Consider the following 18,032-nt stretch of genomic DNA (forward strand, 5'->3'; position numbering starts at 1 on the left):
ATGAGTAGCCTTAAACTTGAAAATTGTAGTGTAAAGTTTTTAACGACGTCATAAAAGATGAGCCAATCACAACTTTACTACAAAAACATACCCTGCCGATGTTTTTCGGAAACATGCTATCGTATTTTTCGGTACCTTGTGTGCAGTTTGCGTTAGTGGGTGGTGTCGGGTGTATGTCTGGTGCGACCTCGATGGTGTGGTTGTCCGGGATGTAACTAGGAGGATGTGCCGAGGCATTATTGATGCAAATTAGATTATGAGAGTGATATCGCTATCAATAAGAATCACTTGGGAGTAGTGTCGTCCGGGGTAAGTGCCAATTCTGGTGTATTTCGGCATTGTCATACTGGCGGACCAGGATCTGAATCCGTTCTCGTGGTTTGTGACTGCGGAAGACACGTAGTATTTAGTTCTCATGGAACGAATGGGGGCGTTTTGAATTTAAGTTGGCTTTTTGCTGTTTTCAAACTACGTTTTTCCCCATCGATGTCAACACAAATATCCAGGACCAAAATGCTGCCTTAATAACAATACCACCAGACCAGCCTACAAAAAACACATGCTACGCCAAGCACTAAACATGGCTGACATAGCTTATTACATTGCAGGAACAATTTTGGTGCATGTATTCTAAAGGGAGGTGTCCTGTGTTTAGTAGACATCCAATGGACACTGCTAATTTAACTGATTAAAGGCAAATAAAATGCTCCAGGAATGTGTATGTATAAATAGTAATTCCAGATAAAATTATCCCTTAAAATATTTTGCAAACAAGACAGTTGGAACTGAGAGATCTGGTCAGTAAATGGATATTCTCTCAATTGGCCACCATGTGGTGGCCACATTTCTTTCAGTCATTGGTAAAAATACAGCTTTGCAGAACTGTGATAGCATAAACTCTAGCTGATGCAACTGTACCAAAGAAGTGAAGGATTAAAACTTTCTTTACAATTAACCTCATGTGTTTTTCTCATGGTAGGTCTGGTGCCAGTTAATTGCTTACCAAAATATGCCATGCTACCATGTTTTTAGATGTTTCTGCTATGATGCTGCTGCAGCTATTCAAGTGGAATGAAAAAATCCTATAAGTTCATCATTGCATGTACCTTGAGCTATGTTCCTCATTGTTTCCAAGTTATTTTGATGACAAGGCTATGTGCAGGTCAGGTACATATGACACTGATAAACACCACAAGCTGTTTCTATACTCAGTTTTTTAGTAGCCTTTTTCCCTTTATGAAAATAATTAGAATGTTTTAGATGCATTTTAGCATTTTAATAATACAGTGATTTATAAATTGCTGGTTGTCCCTTGTGTATCATTGTACTTTGAAAGCTTTCAGCTTATATTTCAACAGTTACTTACTGCCCCTGGCCTTTTACTAGTTGGCACACATGTCAGTATGGGAATGAGCTGGTCAGGTCTATTGAATATTTACTTTAGAAATGGGTTTGGAGATAAAAGATGACCAGAATATTTAAGCAGTGTCAGGTATTTTTTATCCTGAGAAAGCACATTAAGATATAAACAACTTGACTGAGTGAAACTTGACTGTGGTCTATATATATATATATATATATATATATATATATATATATGTATATATATATATATATATATTATAGAAAATAAAGAAGAGTAGATAGTCTATGAAAGCAGCCATGCTAACAGCAAATATAGCTGATCACTGAAACATGCCCACCAAATGCACTGGCAGCTAAACATTTGATTATTTTCATCAAACAATTAGATGCAGTATGTGCTTGCATACAACACACTGGCAAGCAGTTAGTTTACTATCTCAGATTTTACTCATCAGTGGCCATGCCTGATAGAAAGCACAGGGTGTGTTACAACCATGCTGCATTTGTGAGGTGCTGGCTACAGCAGTTTTCCAGACGGGGGTCCCGTGCTGTTCCACATGTTCAGTGACACAGTGGTGAAATTCTGCAAGATCAATGCCTGGGAATCATAAACAGTTTCTTCTGTGTGTGTGTGTGTGTGTGTGTGTGTGTGTGTGTGTGTGTGTGTGTGTGTGGCGTGCGTGCGTGCGTGCGTGCGTGCGTGCGTGCGTGCGTGCGTGCGTGCGTGCGTGCGTGCGTGCGTGCGTGCGTGCGTGCGTGCGTGCATGCGTGTGTGTGTGTGGAAACATCTGCTTTATTGTGAGTTGCTGAGAAAGGATAAGTGTACATTCACACTATTGTTCAGTCATATGTTTTGTGTGTTTTCAGACCTTAGGTGAAGTAGTGGAAGATCTTCAAATCGCAGTTGGTCAGAAGGTGAAATCCAATAAGTGTATGATGGCAGAACAGCTTCAGAAAGCACCAAAGAAAGGAATCTTAAAGAATTCTACCAGCTTTGACAAAAATGAAAGGAAGTCGTAAGTTTTTGTTACTTTGCTCTTTGCCCTCTGCCTGTAAGTGAAAGGCTGAATTGAGTGAATGTGATAAATAGATGGAAAGTTGAGCTTTGGTGTCTCCTAGTGTACATGGTCATGTGGTGACAGGGAGAGGGGGAGGTTGTAATGGCTGAGTGGTTAGTGACAGGGAGAGGGGGAGGTTGTAATGGCTGAGTGGTTAGTGACAGGGAAAGGGGGGAGGTCATAATGGCTGAGTGGTTAGTGGCAGGGAAAGGGGGAGGTCACAATGACTGAGTGGTTAGTGACAAGGAGAGGGGGGGGGGGGTTGTAATGGCTGAGTGGCTGGTGACAGGGAGGGGGGAGGTTGTAATGGCTGAGTGGTTAGTGACAGGGAGAGGGGGGGAGGTCATAATGGCTGAGAGGTTAGTGGCAGGGAAAGGGGGAGGTCACAATGAACTGAGTGGTTAGTGACAAGGAGAGGGGGGGGGGGGGGGTTGTAATGGCTGAGTGGTTAGTGACAGGGAGAGGGGGGAGGTCATAATGGCTGAGAGGTTAGTGGCAGGGAAAGGGGAGGTCACAATGACTGAGTGGTTAGTGACAAGGAGAGGGGGGGGGGGGGGGGGGTTGTAATGGCTGAGTGGGCTGGTGACAGGGAGGGGGGAGGTTGTAATGGGTGGGTGGCTAGTGCCCTGGACAATTAATGGTTACACCATGGTGTAATTTGTGATGTTTCCTTTTATGAACAGGATGGGGAGTAAAGCCAATAGTGACTGCAGCCACATGACAGCTGATTCCTGACTCCACTTACCGCAGTTTTTTGTGGTGATAATCACCTGTTGTTCCTCTTTCAGACATTGATGTAGATCTTGTGGGCGCATTTTGGCAGTGTGGGCATTGTACCCACTGCACCACCTGACAGTGGCACTGCCTATACACCATATTACTCCATTCTCCATGCATACTGTCTGCGTTGAGCCCGACAGTCTGGCTTGTGAAGCTGACAGACTGCACTGCTGTGTTTAATAATATGACATATTGTATGTTGGCACTGAAACACTCCGGGCTGGCCATGGTCGCGTGTGACCTTCAAACAAGTTCAGTGACGCGTATCTGAACATCGCTTCGGAGTGCTGACGTTTGCATCGACTGCCGACACCGCAGTGCCGTTCAGTGTTACTCCTGTCAGAGATTGCTGTCTAGCACGCGAAGGCCTGCATTACCATAAGTCCGGGCCGGCTCCGTGTAGGACATGAGGCGGCGCGACACTGGTGCTGGCGCCGGGCGGCGGGGTACAAGAGGGTGTACAGACCAGAGCTCGGCTCAGTGGGACCTACCTACCACTACAAACGCAGTGCCCCTGCTCATGGCAGTCATATTCCCTGGCCAATTCTGATTGGGGAGACAGTTTGTCCAAATAGCCAGGATGTTGAGGTAAGATGTATCACTGTTTTGTGACTTGTCTGTTGATTTCTGTGAACTAGGGCTGCCGATAGTGTAGCGGTGAGCGCGTCTGCGTCAACCACTGTGCGTCTGGGACGCCAGAGGTACGGGGTGCGATTGCTCGCGGCGCCCGACCTTCCGTAAAGCCCCGATGTGTCGTAAAGCCCCAATGACGACGACTAGCTTTGTGGAGTGAAAGCAGCGGACCGGCTGCAGGCCGGCCACCGATCGGCTGCCGGCCGGCCACGGATCGGCTGCCCTGTTATGGCGGCGCCAGGGTCTGCGGCTTTGATTGATGTCCCGGCCATATTGCCGCGCCAATCGCCGGCAGACCTGCAGACCTTTCCTGTGAAGTGGCTATCAAGCAGGATCAGTCCGGAGCCCTCCCCTCCCCCCCCCCTACGTCCCTTCCAGAGCGTTTTGGGCGCCTGTGGCTGGTGGGCGACTAGTCACGAGGTACCGGGAATCTCACCATTATGGGAAGGTCTGGTAGTTTTGCACCAGCTCCGGTTACATTCGCAATGTCCGGTTGGCAAAATCGTTATCCTCACGGTTGCTTCGCGTGTCGTCGGCCGCTCCATGACATTGAACTCGACATGATGGCACTGGCATAGCCGCACTACTATGGGCAGATGGCTGGAGGGTATCAGCGACGCGTCCCAGCGTCCTGTCGTATGCGCACACGCTGCCATTTGTACGTCGTCTTTTGGCGAGTTGTGTCGAGTCTGGTCAGTGCTGAGGACGAGCCGGACACGAGCGGGCGGTGGGCCGGGCCGTTGGCCTTCCCTCGCCGGCCACTGTGTCGGATACGGCCGCTCGGCCGCCGCCGGGTCGGGAGGCGGCGCGTGGCGCCCCCCCCCCCCCCCCCCCCCCTGGCGCCTGGTAGTGGCCGGGACGCCGGGTCGGGACGCGGCGCGTGGCGGCCCCTCTGGCGCCTGGTTGTGGCCGGGCCGCCAGGCCGGGACGGCTCCGGACTCTCCGCTCACGTTCTCCGTAGTGGTGACGTCACCTGATGATGCTGCTGTGAGTCGTCTGTGGGGCGGCGCGTGGACCAGCTGCCAGCGGCCGTGAAGAGCCGGCCGCCTGCGCCGAGGCGGCCGGCTCTGATGACGCGTGCTCCAGCGCCGGCGCTGTCTGTAAGCTTTCTCTAATTGCGGCAGTCCTGTTTATCCCCGTGGGTCGTTGTTTGGTGTTATTTATAGATGGGCCAGCTTACGTCACGCTCGCCCATCGTCCAGCGCCCGCTCCGACCAACACCGTCATCGGGTGCTGCTGTCACATAGAGCGAGCGGCTTCTCGACGGCAGTCGACGTCTGTCTCCAGCAGACCAAGACGGCGATGGTGGGGCATTGCGACCGCATCATATGGGCCTGGCTCGCATCGTCACACACTATGTCTGTCCGTCTCCAGCGGGCGTGGCCTCTGTCGCACGCTGTCCCTGTTCACTTTGGGTGGGCGGGTTCGGGATGTCACGCACCGGCTCTGTGTGTGTGTGCCCAGCTGAAGTGGTTACGCCCGTGGTGTCAGATGTTGTCTTTGTGCCCTGGGCTGAGACTGACAGGATCCGTGCAGCTCACACTGCCGGTGTTTGCCCGGCGGAAGTGGGCGCCTTCTCTGGCGTTCAGTGCAAGCGGGCGGTGTCCCTGTATCACACGCTGCCGACATGTACCAGGCTGAAGCGGGTCTGTGTCCCTACACTGACGCCGCCGCCAGTCTGGGGCCTCTGTTGCACTCTGGCCGCCGGTGTGGGGCCCGCTGCAGCGACGCGGTCTCGGCGTCGCAGCTGCCTGTGTCGGCTCACCGGAGGCTGATAAGGCCTCTGTCAGGTCTCTGTCCGTGTGCGGCTGACGGGTGGCCTGTTGAGCTCGGCGCCGGACGTAGCCGCCTGTGCCGGACGGCTGCTGTAGCCGTCTTTGGCCGGACGGCTGCCGTAGCCGCCTGTGCCGGACGGCTACTGTAGCCGTCTTTGGCTGGACGGCTGCTGTAGCCGTCTTTGGCCGGACGGCTGCTGTAGCCGTCTTTGGCCGGACGGCTGCTGTAGCCGCCTCTGGTCGGACGGCTGCTGTAGCCGTCTTTGGCCGGACGGCTGCTGTAGCCGCCTCTGGTCGGACGGCCACCGTAGCCGCCTCTGGTCGGACGGCCGCCGTATCCGCCTCTGGCCGGACGGCCGCCGTATCCGCCTCTGGCCGGACGGCGGTCGCTTCTTGCAGCGGACGGCGGCCCGGCGTCTGCGCGTCACTTATCTCTCGGCGTGGCCTGGCCGCAGCTGGGGCTGCAGGAGCCGCTCCGAAGCCAGCTGGGAGGCCTGCTCGGCCCCAGCCAGCCGTCGCCGAACACTCACCGGCTCGGCATGCGGAAAGCTGGTCGGCACTTGGTGTCGGTTGTGTTTTTGCTTAGTCTGACGACTTCATCTGGGCTCAAGGGTGACTCTGCCATGCACGGCGGTTTTCCAGTTTGCGTGAAAATCATACGTTGGAGAATAGCACATATATATATATATATATATATATATATATATATATATATATATATATATATATGACGTGTGCCGCGGCGAAACGTGAGAACAGTGCTCACCGATAACATTTTGGCTGATAATAATGACTCTAGGCAATCTTAGTACGGTTTGTTTGTGCCCCATTGGAAGATGCACTTGTCAGGGCGGGTCGAATCAGTCCATTTCACTGAGGCGTGGGCGGTTGCGGGCGTTTCTGCACGCGTCGGGCGTAGGCCGCTGTAATCGCGTTGTCCGACACTCTCCCCATGAACCGGAAGCCCGTCCAATGGCGCGTAATCGGCTAGGTGGTCGCTGTTACGGCGGGCTTCCCCGTCAGGCAGCTCAGCTGGAACTGGGAGCGTGCAAGCCAACGGCCGGGGCGCTGGCGCTGTGCGGACCGACTCATATACGGCCGCTCCACACCCGCCACTTTTCATCGGGTAGCGTTGCGGTACGGTGCGCGGCGGAATGGAACTGAGCGTAACGCTGGAACGAATGAGATTCTCCAGCGCGCCCCACACCGTAGCCTACCTTCGAGGCGGTAGGGTGCAGGTGGAATTCATTCGCGGCAGACGAAAAACAGTCATTTCAATCGACGTTTTCGGCTCATCGCAGGGAACTCTCTGGAACACCCTATTGCCTGTGGTCTCGACTAGTTGCTTTTGGTCCCGGCGATATTTTGTATTGCGTGATGATGGCTGCTACACTCGTCGTCAGCGGCGTTTCGCCTCGCCTTGCGGCGCTACGCCACGCAGTGTCAAGTGACCAGTGTGTGGCGGCCTTCAAGTCGCAGGAGCGGTCCTTGCCTTCGCTAATACCGTCACAGGGGGTTTTGTTATGAGAAGGACGCAATATTTGTGTTTTGACTGATTGTCGGTTTTTTGCTGCGCGGGTGAGTGAGGAGACGTGCGCTGTCCGTGCTGACGTGTGCCGCCGCGCTTGGTCTGCCGCAGCAGACCGCGGAAGCGGCGATGTCGGGTACAGCGGCGGAGGGTATGGCCCGCTCCAAACTGGGAATAGGGCTTGAGCCTTGAAGTCAACTGCAGCATCAGATCTTTGATTAATACGTTAAGTCTACGTCTGGGAAACCAGAGGTACGGGGTTCGATTTCCCGCGGTGCCCGCCCTTCCTGCCAGGGTGAGAGGCAGGCGACGCCACATAGTCTCAGCAGCTGAGTGCGTCGCAAAGCCCCAATGACATGACACACACAATGCGTTAAGTCTTTCCTTGGGAGGTTTGCCTTTCAGCAACCAACCGATGACTATTCTACTGGGCTAGTTGGAGAAGTTTGATCCCACTGATCTTGATGCACGGGTTGAGTGCTTTTAATCAGCCATCTCTCGATCACACAGCACACCTTCTGATCGGTCATCCGTCCATCACACAGCACGCCTTCTGATCGGTCATCCGTCCATCACACAGCACACCTTCTGATCGGTCATCCGTCCATCACACAGCACACCTTCTGATCGGTCATCCGTCCATCACACAGCACACCTTCTGATCGGTCATCCGTCCATCACACAGCACACCTTCTGATCGGCCATCCGTCCATCACACAGCACACCTTCTGATCGGTCATCCGTCCATCACACAGCACACCTTCTGATCGGCCATCCGTCCATCACACAGCACACCTTCTGATCGGTCATCCGTCCATCACACAGCACACCTTCTGATCGGGCCATCCGTCCATCACACAGCACACCTTCTGATCGGCCATCCGTCCATCACACAGCACACCTTCTGATCGGCCATCCGTCCATCACACAGCACACCTTCTGATCGGTCATCCGTCCATCACACAGCACACCTTCTGATCGGTCATCCGTCCATCACACAGGACACATTTGATCGTCATCTGTTGATCACACAGCGCACCTTTTGACCGCACATGTTTCCATCACACAGTACACGTTTTGATCGGTCATGTCGATCGCACAGCGCACCTGGCCTTACTACCCGACGACGACTGTCAGTAAGTCACCCTAAGGCATGTACGAGTGGCGGTAATTTGGTGGCCTTCCCCCTCGGAGCAGGCGCTGGCCCTCCCCAGTATTTATCCCGCGTCAGTGACGGCGTGCTGCCGCTCGGTGCTCTCTATCTTCTGGTCTCCCGGCGCCGTGGACCTCCCCCGGCGCCATGGACCTCTCCCGGTGTTTGTAGACCTTTCCCGGCGCCATGGACCTCTCCCGGCGCCGTGGACCTCCCCCGGCGCCGTGGACCTCCCCCGGCGCCGTGGACCTCCCCCGGCGCCACGGACCTCTCCCGGCGCCGTGGACCTCTCCCGACGCCGTGGACCTCCCCCGGTGCCGTAGACCTTTCCCGGCGCCGTGGACCTCCCCGGCGCCGTGGGCCTCTCCGCCCAGACTTGCGATCGACCGGTTGATCGGACGCGGCGCGCCCTACATCCGTGTCGACGGACCGCGGCCGGCCTCGGCGCCCCGACGTCGCGCCCCGCCGGACGCTCGAGAGCGTGCGTTCGGCGAATCGGGCCAATAAATACCGCCGGACAGACTATCTGGTGGTGAGCCGTCACCCCCTTTCCTCCCCCTCCTCGCCTTCTCCCCTCTGTCACCGGGCTGACACGGCGTCTGTGCGTCACCGGTTAGCGCGACAGTGGGTACAGGGTGTGGGGGGATGACGTAACTGCCGCATCGTGCGACATCATTGCGGTTGGGACCGACACATTAGCACGCATCGATGAATACGGCAAGTGGTTCAGCAATGGGATACCACTACTTCTTCCAGATCACAGCAGCCTGGCCTGTCGGGAGATAACGTTTTGGCCAACTTACTGAGACGTTGATCATAGTCATGCCCGTGACGTATTCAGGAAGGCTGACACATATAATCCGTTCTCTTGTGCTTGAGATATCGTTTTGTTCACGTTTGTGGCGTGTTTACTCCTCTCGTCGTCTGCCTGGCGTCCATACTTGAGACTGTGGATCTGAAGTGGCGTCTGGCTGGACGGTACGTTGTGGGTGACGGGCGGTGAGCGCCGGCCTCTTGTGACGGTAAGCTGTGGGTGACGGGCAGGGAGCGCCGGCCTCTTGTGACGGTAAGCTGTGGGTGACGGGCAGTGAGCGCTGAGCGCCGGCCTCTTGTGACGGTAAGCTGTGGGTGACGGGCAGTGAGCACCGGCCTCTTGTGACGGTATGCTGTGGGTGACGGGCAGTGAGCGCCGGCCTCTTGTGACGGTAAGCTGTGGGGGACGGGCAGTGAGCGCCGGCCTCTTGTGACGGTAAGCTGTGGGTGACGGGCAGTGAGCGCCGGCCTCTTGTGACGCCCCTCGCCCGGCGCCGCCGCCAGGTCACTCAAGGAGACCAAGTGGGACGAGATGAACATCATCGCCACCTTCCACCCGGCCGACAAGGACTATGGCCACATGAAGATCGAGGAGCCCAAGACGCCGTTCAACTACGTCTGTGCCCAGGAGGACGCGTTGGACGGCGGCGTTGACTCGGACGTGCTCGCGCAGAAGTGAGTCAGCGACGGCCAGGCGGGGCGCCGACCGTCGGCCCGGAGCCGGCTGGCGGTGACCGCTGCGTCGGTACGGTTCGGGGAGCCTGGGAGTGCACAGCTGCTAGCGGGGGCATTCAGAGCGCCGGCCGCCAGCCCGCAGGCGACAGTGGGTGCTGGTGAGGCGGGCAGCGCCCTCGGCTCATCGGACGCCACATTGGCGGCGCCGCCACCCCGCCTGGCACGCCCGGCGGGGCAGGCGTTCGGCGGGAGCTCAGTATGCTTGGCAGGCGGCCCCAAAGGCCTGTTCGTTCCCTGTGCACTGCCCTGGTCATGTCTGCGCTGATGAAGATTCATGTCTCCATTGTCTCTGCGGCAAAGGCAGGCATTCTGAACGCAATGAGAATAGGTCACAAATAGATGAGGGCGTAGCCGAGGTTATTTTGTACTTGTCCGTGGTGGGGTTTTGCCGTTCCAGTACAGGGGTGGGTCATTATTTTTTCGAAACTAAGACTGAGCATTCCGTTTCGTCTCCGGATATTTAAAAAGCACGCTTGAATGCTGCGTTTCAACATCAAAGTGTCACATAAAATGTCAAACATGCGTTCAGGCGAATGCATGGGGATGGAATGTACGCAATGGTCGCATTGTGCTCCGCATCGCCAGAATACCGGGTGAAGGAGAAACGGCATTGTTGAATGTCGGTGCAGGAAATTGGCTATTTTTTCGCCGCCTCTGACAATGAGTACTGCAGCAAGGTAACATACTCAAATATATGCCGTAAGCGAAGCTCATGCCGTCTAGTCCATCGGTGGAACATTGCGTTTTCACACGAATACCACGAAATATCTCCATATAATGTCATATATATCATAATATATATGGAGAGCGATCCTAGCGATGTAGCGATTCTGTGCATTGTTATTTTTAGGCTGGATCGTATGGGAGACGGGTTACCGGGCAGCGTACCAGCAGCGCGGGTCGGCGTGCCTCCCCTCTCACCGACCGGTTTCAATGGATCGGGCTTATTCGGCATGATCCCCTCGCACGTGTCATATCAAATTGAACTCTGGGATATAGTGTCTGATTGCTCATTACCAATTGGCACCGTGGTTCGTGTCAATGTACGTGCAAGTTCACCGCAGGACCTGGCGCCCTCCTGTGCTGCCGGCGCGGAGCAGCGACGCCGCAACACCTACGCAGCCCCGCTAACAGCGGCAGCAGCAGCAGCTTTCAAGGGTCGCTCCGCCGACCGTCCAAGCTCTGCTCGGCTGTTTAGGCGCATGGCAAATATTGCCAGACGGCTTACAAGGCATCGTCAATGAGGCAACGCCACGTTGAGCTGACTATTTTATGGGCATGCCACGTGGTCCATAATAAAGTCCCTCGTCTAAGTGCCTGGGCTGGTGCAATCAGCCATAACGTTAGAAGGCGTGGCTTTGGCTGATCGTTTCGTACACACATTTGACGGGCCCCATCCACCATAGTTGGCGATTCTGAACGACATGCGGATCGGCAGCCAGAAGCAGAGTTGTACCTGAGCGGCATGACCACGTATGCAGGTATCATTCTAAACTAATCGTCTGTGTGCACGTTATCCAGACTATGTCCCTTAGCAAGGCAGCAGCAGCAGGACTACCAAATGCGGGAGCGTTAACGTGGCAGCACCATTAACTCATGCCGATTGGGCAGCCGCACCTTTTCTTGTTGCCGATCGGGCAAAATTGGGCCGACTTTATACCGATTAGGCAGACGCTTTTATGCGTGAATTACAGCCTGAGATTCGACCGGCTGACTAGAGACAGTGCCGTCGCTTGTCTGCACTGCAGTGCATGCGCCACGCTTTCGCTGATCGCGGACTGCTGCAATGTTGGGAAGTGGTGCTACCATTGCCTAAGCTGCGCCGTGTCGTGGGCTGCGTGAGCGCCGACGGTACTGGCCGCTTGTGGCCATGTTATGGCACGTTTGGCTGACGATGTGCCGGCGTCGCGTCACTGATCGCGGCCGCGCTAGCCCCCACTCCGTGGTGGGACGCCGCACCGCCGCCGGCGCTGGCGGGGCTCGCGTGGGGACGCGGGAGGGGCAGGCGCCGCGCGGCTCCGTGTCCAGCGGGCGCACTGACGCGTCCGACCCAGCCCGAAGCTGGCCGTGTCGCGCCGCGCTGGCCGCCACATGCCGCGCGGCCGGCCGGGGTCCAAACACAACAACGAGCGGCGGCCGCGTGTCGCCGGTGAGGGGGCGTCAGGCCGCCGCCCGCCGCCGGCTCGTGCTGACGTGCCGTGCACGAGCGCCGGGCTTGTGACAAGGTGGCGCGGCACCGGGCCTCATCACCGTGCAGAGGTCACGTGCCGCCGTTGGTGCAAGCGGCCGCTCTGCCGAGCCGAGCCCGGCGCGCCAGCCATGGCCGGCCGGCGTCTGTTGACGGGGGCGGCCGGGCTCGATCAACGGACGCCTGCTGCCGGCCGGCGGCATTGTTCAGTCACTGATCCATTGTTGACACTGGCCGGATATTTGGGCCTCGTCGACTGCCGCTGGCTTGGCCTTTGACTGCCGCTGGCTCTGGCTGCAGGATACGACTGGGCGCTGACCAGCTACCCAAGGCCATGGAGCAGGTGGAGGAGGAGAGTGACGAAGATCTGGAGTCGCTCACGGAAGAGGAGAGAGGTAAGCAGCCACTCGTGCGGCAGAAGTGCCGCTCCAGCCGTGCTGGGTGTTGTATAGAGCATGTGCTCTCATGATGCCGTGTATGATTCAGATACGTGGCTTCTTCCTTTGGACAGATTCTTATTATCTCCCGCTGGTTTTCATCTGCGCACCGCCGGCTTATTTCGCTGCCACACCTGTCGTAGCCGGGACGGTCTGCTGGCGCTTCTGCGCCCCTTCCAAGCCGACGTAATTACAAGCTGCGCCTGTCGACGGCAGGCCACTGTGCACGGCCGGCCGGGTCTGTCACGCGAGCGTGTCTGGCTCGATCGGAGCGGCCTGTGGGTGGCGTCCGTGAGCCGGCGGTTACGGCCCCGCCGCGCCGGCCTCTCCGGAGCTAGAGACCGGCCGTCGAAATCGATCCTGGCCGCCGCCGCCGCCCGCCGTAAGGTCCAAAGTGGCGCCGGTGGCCGCCGGCTGGCGGACCGCCGCTCCCCCTCCCCCCCCTCCGCTCCGTGGCGGCGCCGGCAGATGTGGCCAGGCGATATTGGCCGCAGCGTGCTGCACCGCTGGCGCCGGCGGCACGGCCCTGCTAAGGGTGGCGCCGTCCGAGGGCTGTCTGGAGGGGCCCGAAGCGTGCCAGAAGACGGAACGGCATGCAACAGCTGTGGGTATGGGTTTGGACGAGCTGCCTGCGTCTCTCGCTTATCTGCAGCTGGGCTAAATCGAAGATGTCATCGACTGAAGGGCCTTTGAAGGCCTCGCAGCCACCGCACGGCCTGTAACGTGCTCGCACCGCGCAAAACGTGGCCTGTCGGACTGCAGGACAAATTCTGAGAAGGCACGAAACGCCCAGCTTACAATTGACAGGCTTTTTGGGGCGTTTGATCGGTGTGCTTGTGGTCTTGAAGCGCATGCTGGTTATGTCTTATTGGATGTTATCCGGTGTGTGCGGACGACTTGATCCGTCGGAGCGGCGTCTGCTTTTGACCTGATCCGGCGGAGCGGCGTCTCTTTTGACCTGATCCGGCGGAGCGGCGTCCTGCTGTTGTGTTGCTACACTGATCTGTTTCATGGTGTGTGGCGGTGATAAGTGTAGAGTGAGACAGCATTGGTGGGAGGAGCCGTTATTATTGAAAAGACATGCATGGCGCGGATCATGGCGGGGCATGCCATTGCAGCAGCGGCGTATGCTGCAGGATTTTATCGCCGTCATTTCGGACAGCACTGTCGCCCCCACGTGTTAGGTGGTATTGTCGGCCTCCATTCACGCTCCACCGAGCCGTAGATGTTGCAGATGGATGCAGAGAACATATGGAATACGACACGCATACACGCAACACCACACCCAACAGCACGCGCGGCGCGCGCCAGCTCACGTCAGACAGTTGTCGCGCGGGTGGCCGGGAGCGGCCTGTGCACCGATGCTTTGACAGTCTGTTACCCGCGCGGCGCCCGAGCATGAGCCAGCGCAAACCAATGCCACATTGTGTGTGCGCACCAGGGCAGAGTAAAACAGGGGCGACCGACCGACCGACCTTGTTGTTGTTCTCATCACTCCCCGGTTGCTGCACAGGTCTCCGCACATCTGGAATCTGCGCTCTTTGTCCAGTCAGTTCTGGGATAGATCATGACCAGTGCAGGTTTCCACGCAGTCACATCATTAGCGAGCTCCAGACGGCTGCTGGGCCGCTTGGTGAGATGCAATGGCGGACTCAGGCTGTCCCGGCCCTGCCTCGCTGTGCGGAACGGTGCGGCAGGCTCTCCCCGGCTCTGGGAGTCGACAGTGGCCGGCGTGCAGGATCAGACGACTTCCCTCTAGAGCCGGGGTAGTGCTGGGTCCCAGACTTGTGGCTCTCCCCGGCTCTGGGAGTCGACAGTGGCCGGCGTACAGGATCAGACGACTTCCCTCTAGAGCCGGGGCAGCGCTGGGTCTCAGAATTGTGGTTCTCCCCCGGCTCTGGGAGTCGACAGTGGCCGGCGTACAGGATCAAACGACTTCCCTCTAGAGCCGGGGGAGTGCTGGGTCCCAGACTTGTGGAGTCATTCGGAAGCTCCTTCACTGTCGCTGTGGCTGTTAATGGGCGTGTTGGTGTGACGTTGGGCCGTCTCGGCCCGGGCACGCCCCCAGCTTCATCTCACCCGGGGGATCCGAGCCATCTCTGGCCCGTCCATCTCGTGCTGTTGGCGCTTAAAAACGGGAGGGCGCATCGAGCTGCTGGTGCGCCTCGACGCTGCAGGCCGGGTGCGAGCGGCTGTGCGGGGCCCGGCAGGTGGGCCCGTCGCAGGGCGGATGCGGGCGGCCGTGCCGGGCTCGTGAGGTGGGCCCGTCGCCGGCCGGGTGCGAGCGGCTGTGCGGGGCCCGGCAGGTGGGCCCGTCGCCGGCCGGGTGTGAGCGGCCGTGCCGGGCTCGTGAGGTAGGCCCGTCGCCGGGCGGGTGCGAGCGGCTGTGCGGGGCCCGGCAGGTGGGCCCGTCGCAGGGCGGGTGTGGGCGGCCGTGCCGGGCTCGTGAGGTGGGCCCGTCGCCGGCCGGGTGCGAGCGGCTGTGCGGGGCCCGGCAGGTGGGCCCGTCGCAGGGCGGTAGCATCCGTCTCTGGGCGATGCCGACACGCACGCCGCACATGGCGCATGCCCCGGCCCATTCGCTGCACGTCAGCACCATGATACGAGGCTGGCGGCGCGGAAGCCTTCACTTTATCGGACAGGCATCAAGCCGACCGCCCTGCGTATTGCTGATGCGTTGCTTAGTCAAGCGAACGCACTGAGTAGTTTTAAGACGCCTTTTGTACGGGAAGGCAGCTGAGCTTAGTGTGGGGACGGTGACTACGGCTTGCCTGCTAAGCGCTCCTCGTCGCCGCGGAAGGAGTTCGGGCTAATAGACAGGACGGCTCGGGTTACCGCCCGTGGTGAGCTGGTGACACGACTATCTTATCTCCGTCTGCATTATCGACGCTGCCAGCTCCGTATCGGCCGGCCGGATTAGCTGGGTCTGGCTGCCTGTCGCCGAGGCCGGCCATGACGACGGCCCACCTCGCCGCCGCCCTGCGGCGTCGAGCGGCGGCACGGTCTGGTCCGGCCGGCTGGTGCGAGCCGCCGGCTGCCAGCGTCGCTCCCGGCTCCTCGCGCTGGCGAGTATTTAGTGGACGCGTTATGTCCCACCGGCCGTGACAGGCTGCCAGTGGTCGGCGCGGTGTTGTATGAACGGATTCGTCCGTCGTCACTGCCGTGTGGTGCTTGCGTGGCTGGAGCGGCTCCGTGGTGACCGCGCGCCCCAGCGTGTTTGGTGCCTTTTACTCAGAGTGGACCCACTGCGGGTACCGATAGTGTTGCGGTTATGCTTCGCGTCTGGAAAATCGGAGATTCGATTCCCCGCCGTGCCCCCCCCCCCCCTCTCCCCCTCCCCATACTTTCCAAGGTGAGAGGTGGACGACACAGCAGACGCCTCAGCAGCTGAGTGTGTCGTAGAGCCCCAGTGACGACGACGACGACGTCGGTGGCGGTGGACTGAAGTTTAGTGATTGGCTAAATTTCCTAAGGTCTGCGAATGAGCCGTTATCGGAAATCGAAGCTGCGCGTCCGCAGCCACCGCTGGGTGGCCGTTCAATCCCTGAGGCTGTGGACGGAGTGGCTGCCGGGGAGGCCGACTATCGTCCTGTGACGATGTGCGTCCCGCCGGCTGTGTGTCGCTCACTGGGCCCGGCCGCTGACTGTCGCCGCACTGCTGCCGGGGAGGCCGACTACCGTCTGTGACGATGTGCGTCCCGCCGGCTGTGTGTCGCTCACTGGGCCCGGCCGCTGACTGTCGCCGCACTGCTGCCGAGGAGGCCGGCTGCCGTCTGTGACGATGTGCGCTTCGCCGGCTGTGTGTCGCTCACTGGGCCCGGCCGCTGACTGTCGCCGCACTGCTGCCGGGGAGGCCGACTACCGTCTGTGACGATGTGCGCCCCGCCGGCTGTGTGTCGCTCACTGGGCCCGGCCGCTGACTGTCGCCGCACTGCTGGCAGAAACACGACGGAAGTTCGAGGCCAAGCGTAAGTCGCACTACAACGAGTTCTACGCGGTGAAGTTGGCGCGTCAGCTGATGGAGAAGGACGAGGAGGAGGAGGAGGAGGCGGCGGAAGAGGAGGGCGGCGCCGGACCCTCGTCCGCCCCGGACGAGCCCTCGTCGACGTCCGACGAGCCGGCGGCGCCGTCCAGCTCGTAGGCGCCGTCTGCCGGTCGGGCCGGGACGCCACGCCCCACATTGTGTACCACTTGTTTTGCAAAAGCGCGCGCGCTTTGATGATCCAGTCCTTTGTGATACGGTTTAGCGTACTACGGCGAGGCTGCTGGGTGGCTGTGTGGGGCTGTCGGCCCCGGCCGGCCGGTCAGTCAGTCTAGTCCCATCAGCGGCCGGGTCCACAGCCGAGTAAGTCCTATCCCGCTGTCGGGCCGGCGGGCCGGCGGCGTCCCGCGGGAAGCCCGGGACTGGCGAGATAGTCTGGTCTCGCTGTCAGTCGGACTGACCTGTGCGTCGGCGGGTGACGGCGTGACGCCGGCTGGCCGGCGTGTCGGTGAAGCCAGGCGGCGGGCCCGACTAACCAGGGGACCAGCCCGAGCCCGAGCGTTCCCCGCCGGCCGACCGGCCAGCGCTGGCGTGCGATCTCGTGGCTGGTTGGAGCTGCCCGGCCGCTGGCGGAGCGGGACGGGTCGCTTGTGGCCGTTTCAGACCGGCGCCGCCGCGTGTGACCTGCCGCCCCGGCGCGGCCGGGCCGGAGACCGGGCCGCTCTGCCGGCACACAGCGGCGCACGCGCGCGCGCGCTGACGACTGTTTGTACCGCTCGTGGATGCAGATAAATGTGTGATGAGACCTCGGCGCCCGCGGCCTTGTCAGCGTGCGACGAATCTGCTGATGTGAACGGCGCTTGGAGCCCGCCCGCTCTCCTGCCTTCCCGTCTTAGGACTCTGTTGCATATATCCCACGCGGTATAACGGCAGCGTCCGACTCTGACGCCGTGTCGCCTTCTCTTGATCATTTCCTGTCCCCCGCTCACTCAGGCTGCATCACAGGCTGGAAAGTGCAAATTTGGTGGTCTTATAGCATATTAAAGAATCTTGCTCGACCAGGGTCAACGCGGCTGCTTTGGTGATTGCCACCCGCGATGATGTGCGACTGTGTACAGATATGGACGGTTCGGAGTGTAATGGCTAGAACTGTCGCTGTCAGCACTGGTACTGGCTCATAATTAGTGCGTGCCGTCGCCATGCTGGCTTGCGGGAGGCGATGACGCGGGCCGCCTCGGACTCCGAGAGCTGGCGCGCCTGCTACTGCTGGCTCGATTCCCTCGATTCGGTTCGGTTGTCGTTGCAATAAATGTTCGAATGACCGACCGTCAAGTGTATGTAGTTTGTCGCCTGCGCTCCGCCCGCCCTACCAGGCGGACCAACATCATCCGGCGTCGCCTGTGCCCCGCCGCCCTACCAGGCGGACCAACATTAGCCGGTGCCGCCGACGGCCTCTGCCTTGGCTGACCAACTGCGCCCCGCCTTCAAACTCGATCATGCTGCAAAACGATCGTGAGACATCACCGGGGTGTACAGCGTCGCCTTCAGTCCGCTTGAGAGCAGAGTTCGCCTGGTGGCTGGGGCT

General features: G+C 58.9%; 1 protein-coding gene across 1 annotated transcript; it reads left to right on the plus strand.

The window, feature by feature from the left end:
- Positions 1 to 129: 129 nt before the first annotated feature.
- Positions 130 to 17,767, plus strand: LOC119095761 (protein phosphatase inhibitor 2). Its single transcript, XM_037218619.1, has 5 exons — positions 130 to 309; positions 2,233 to 2,381; positions 9,610 to 9,780; positions 12,329 to 12,423; positions 16,407 to 17,767. Exons 2-5 carry the CDS (start codon positions 2,299 to 2,301, stop codon positions 16,604 to 16,606), a joined length of 549 nt encoding a protein of 182 aa, XP_037074514.1. The 5' UTR covers positions 130 to 309; positions 2,233 to 2,298; the 3' UTR covers positions 16,607 to 17,767.
- The last annotated feature ends 265 nt before the right edge of the window (positions 17,768 to 18,032 follow it).

Source organism: Pollicipes pollicipes, unplaced genomic scaffold (assembly GCF_011947565.3).
Source record: "Pollicipes pollicipes isolate AB1234 unplaced genomic scaffold, Ppol_2.1 Scaffold_1781;HRSCAF=2082_pilon_pilon_pilon, whole genome shotgun sequence".
Taxonomy (NCBI): domain Eukaryota; kingdom Metazoa; phylum Arthropoda; class Thecostraca; order Pollicipedomorpha; family Pollicipedidae; genus Pollicipes; species Pollicipes pollicipes.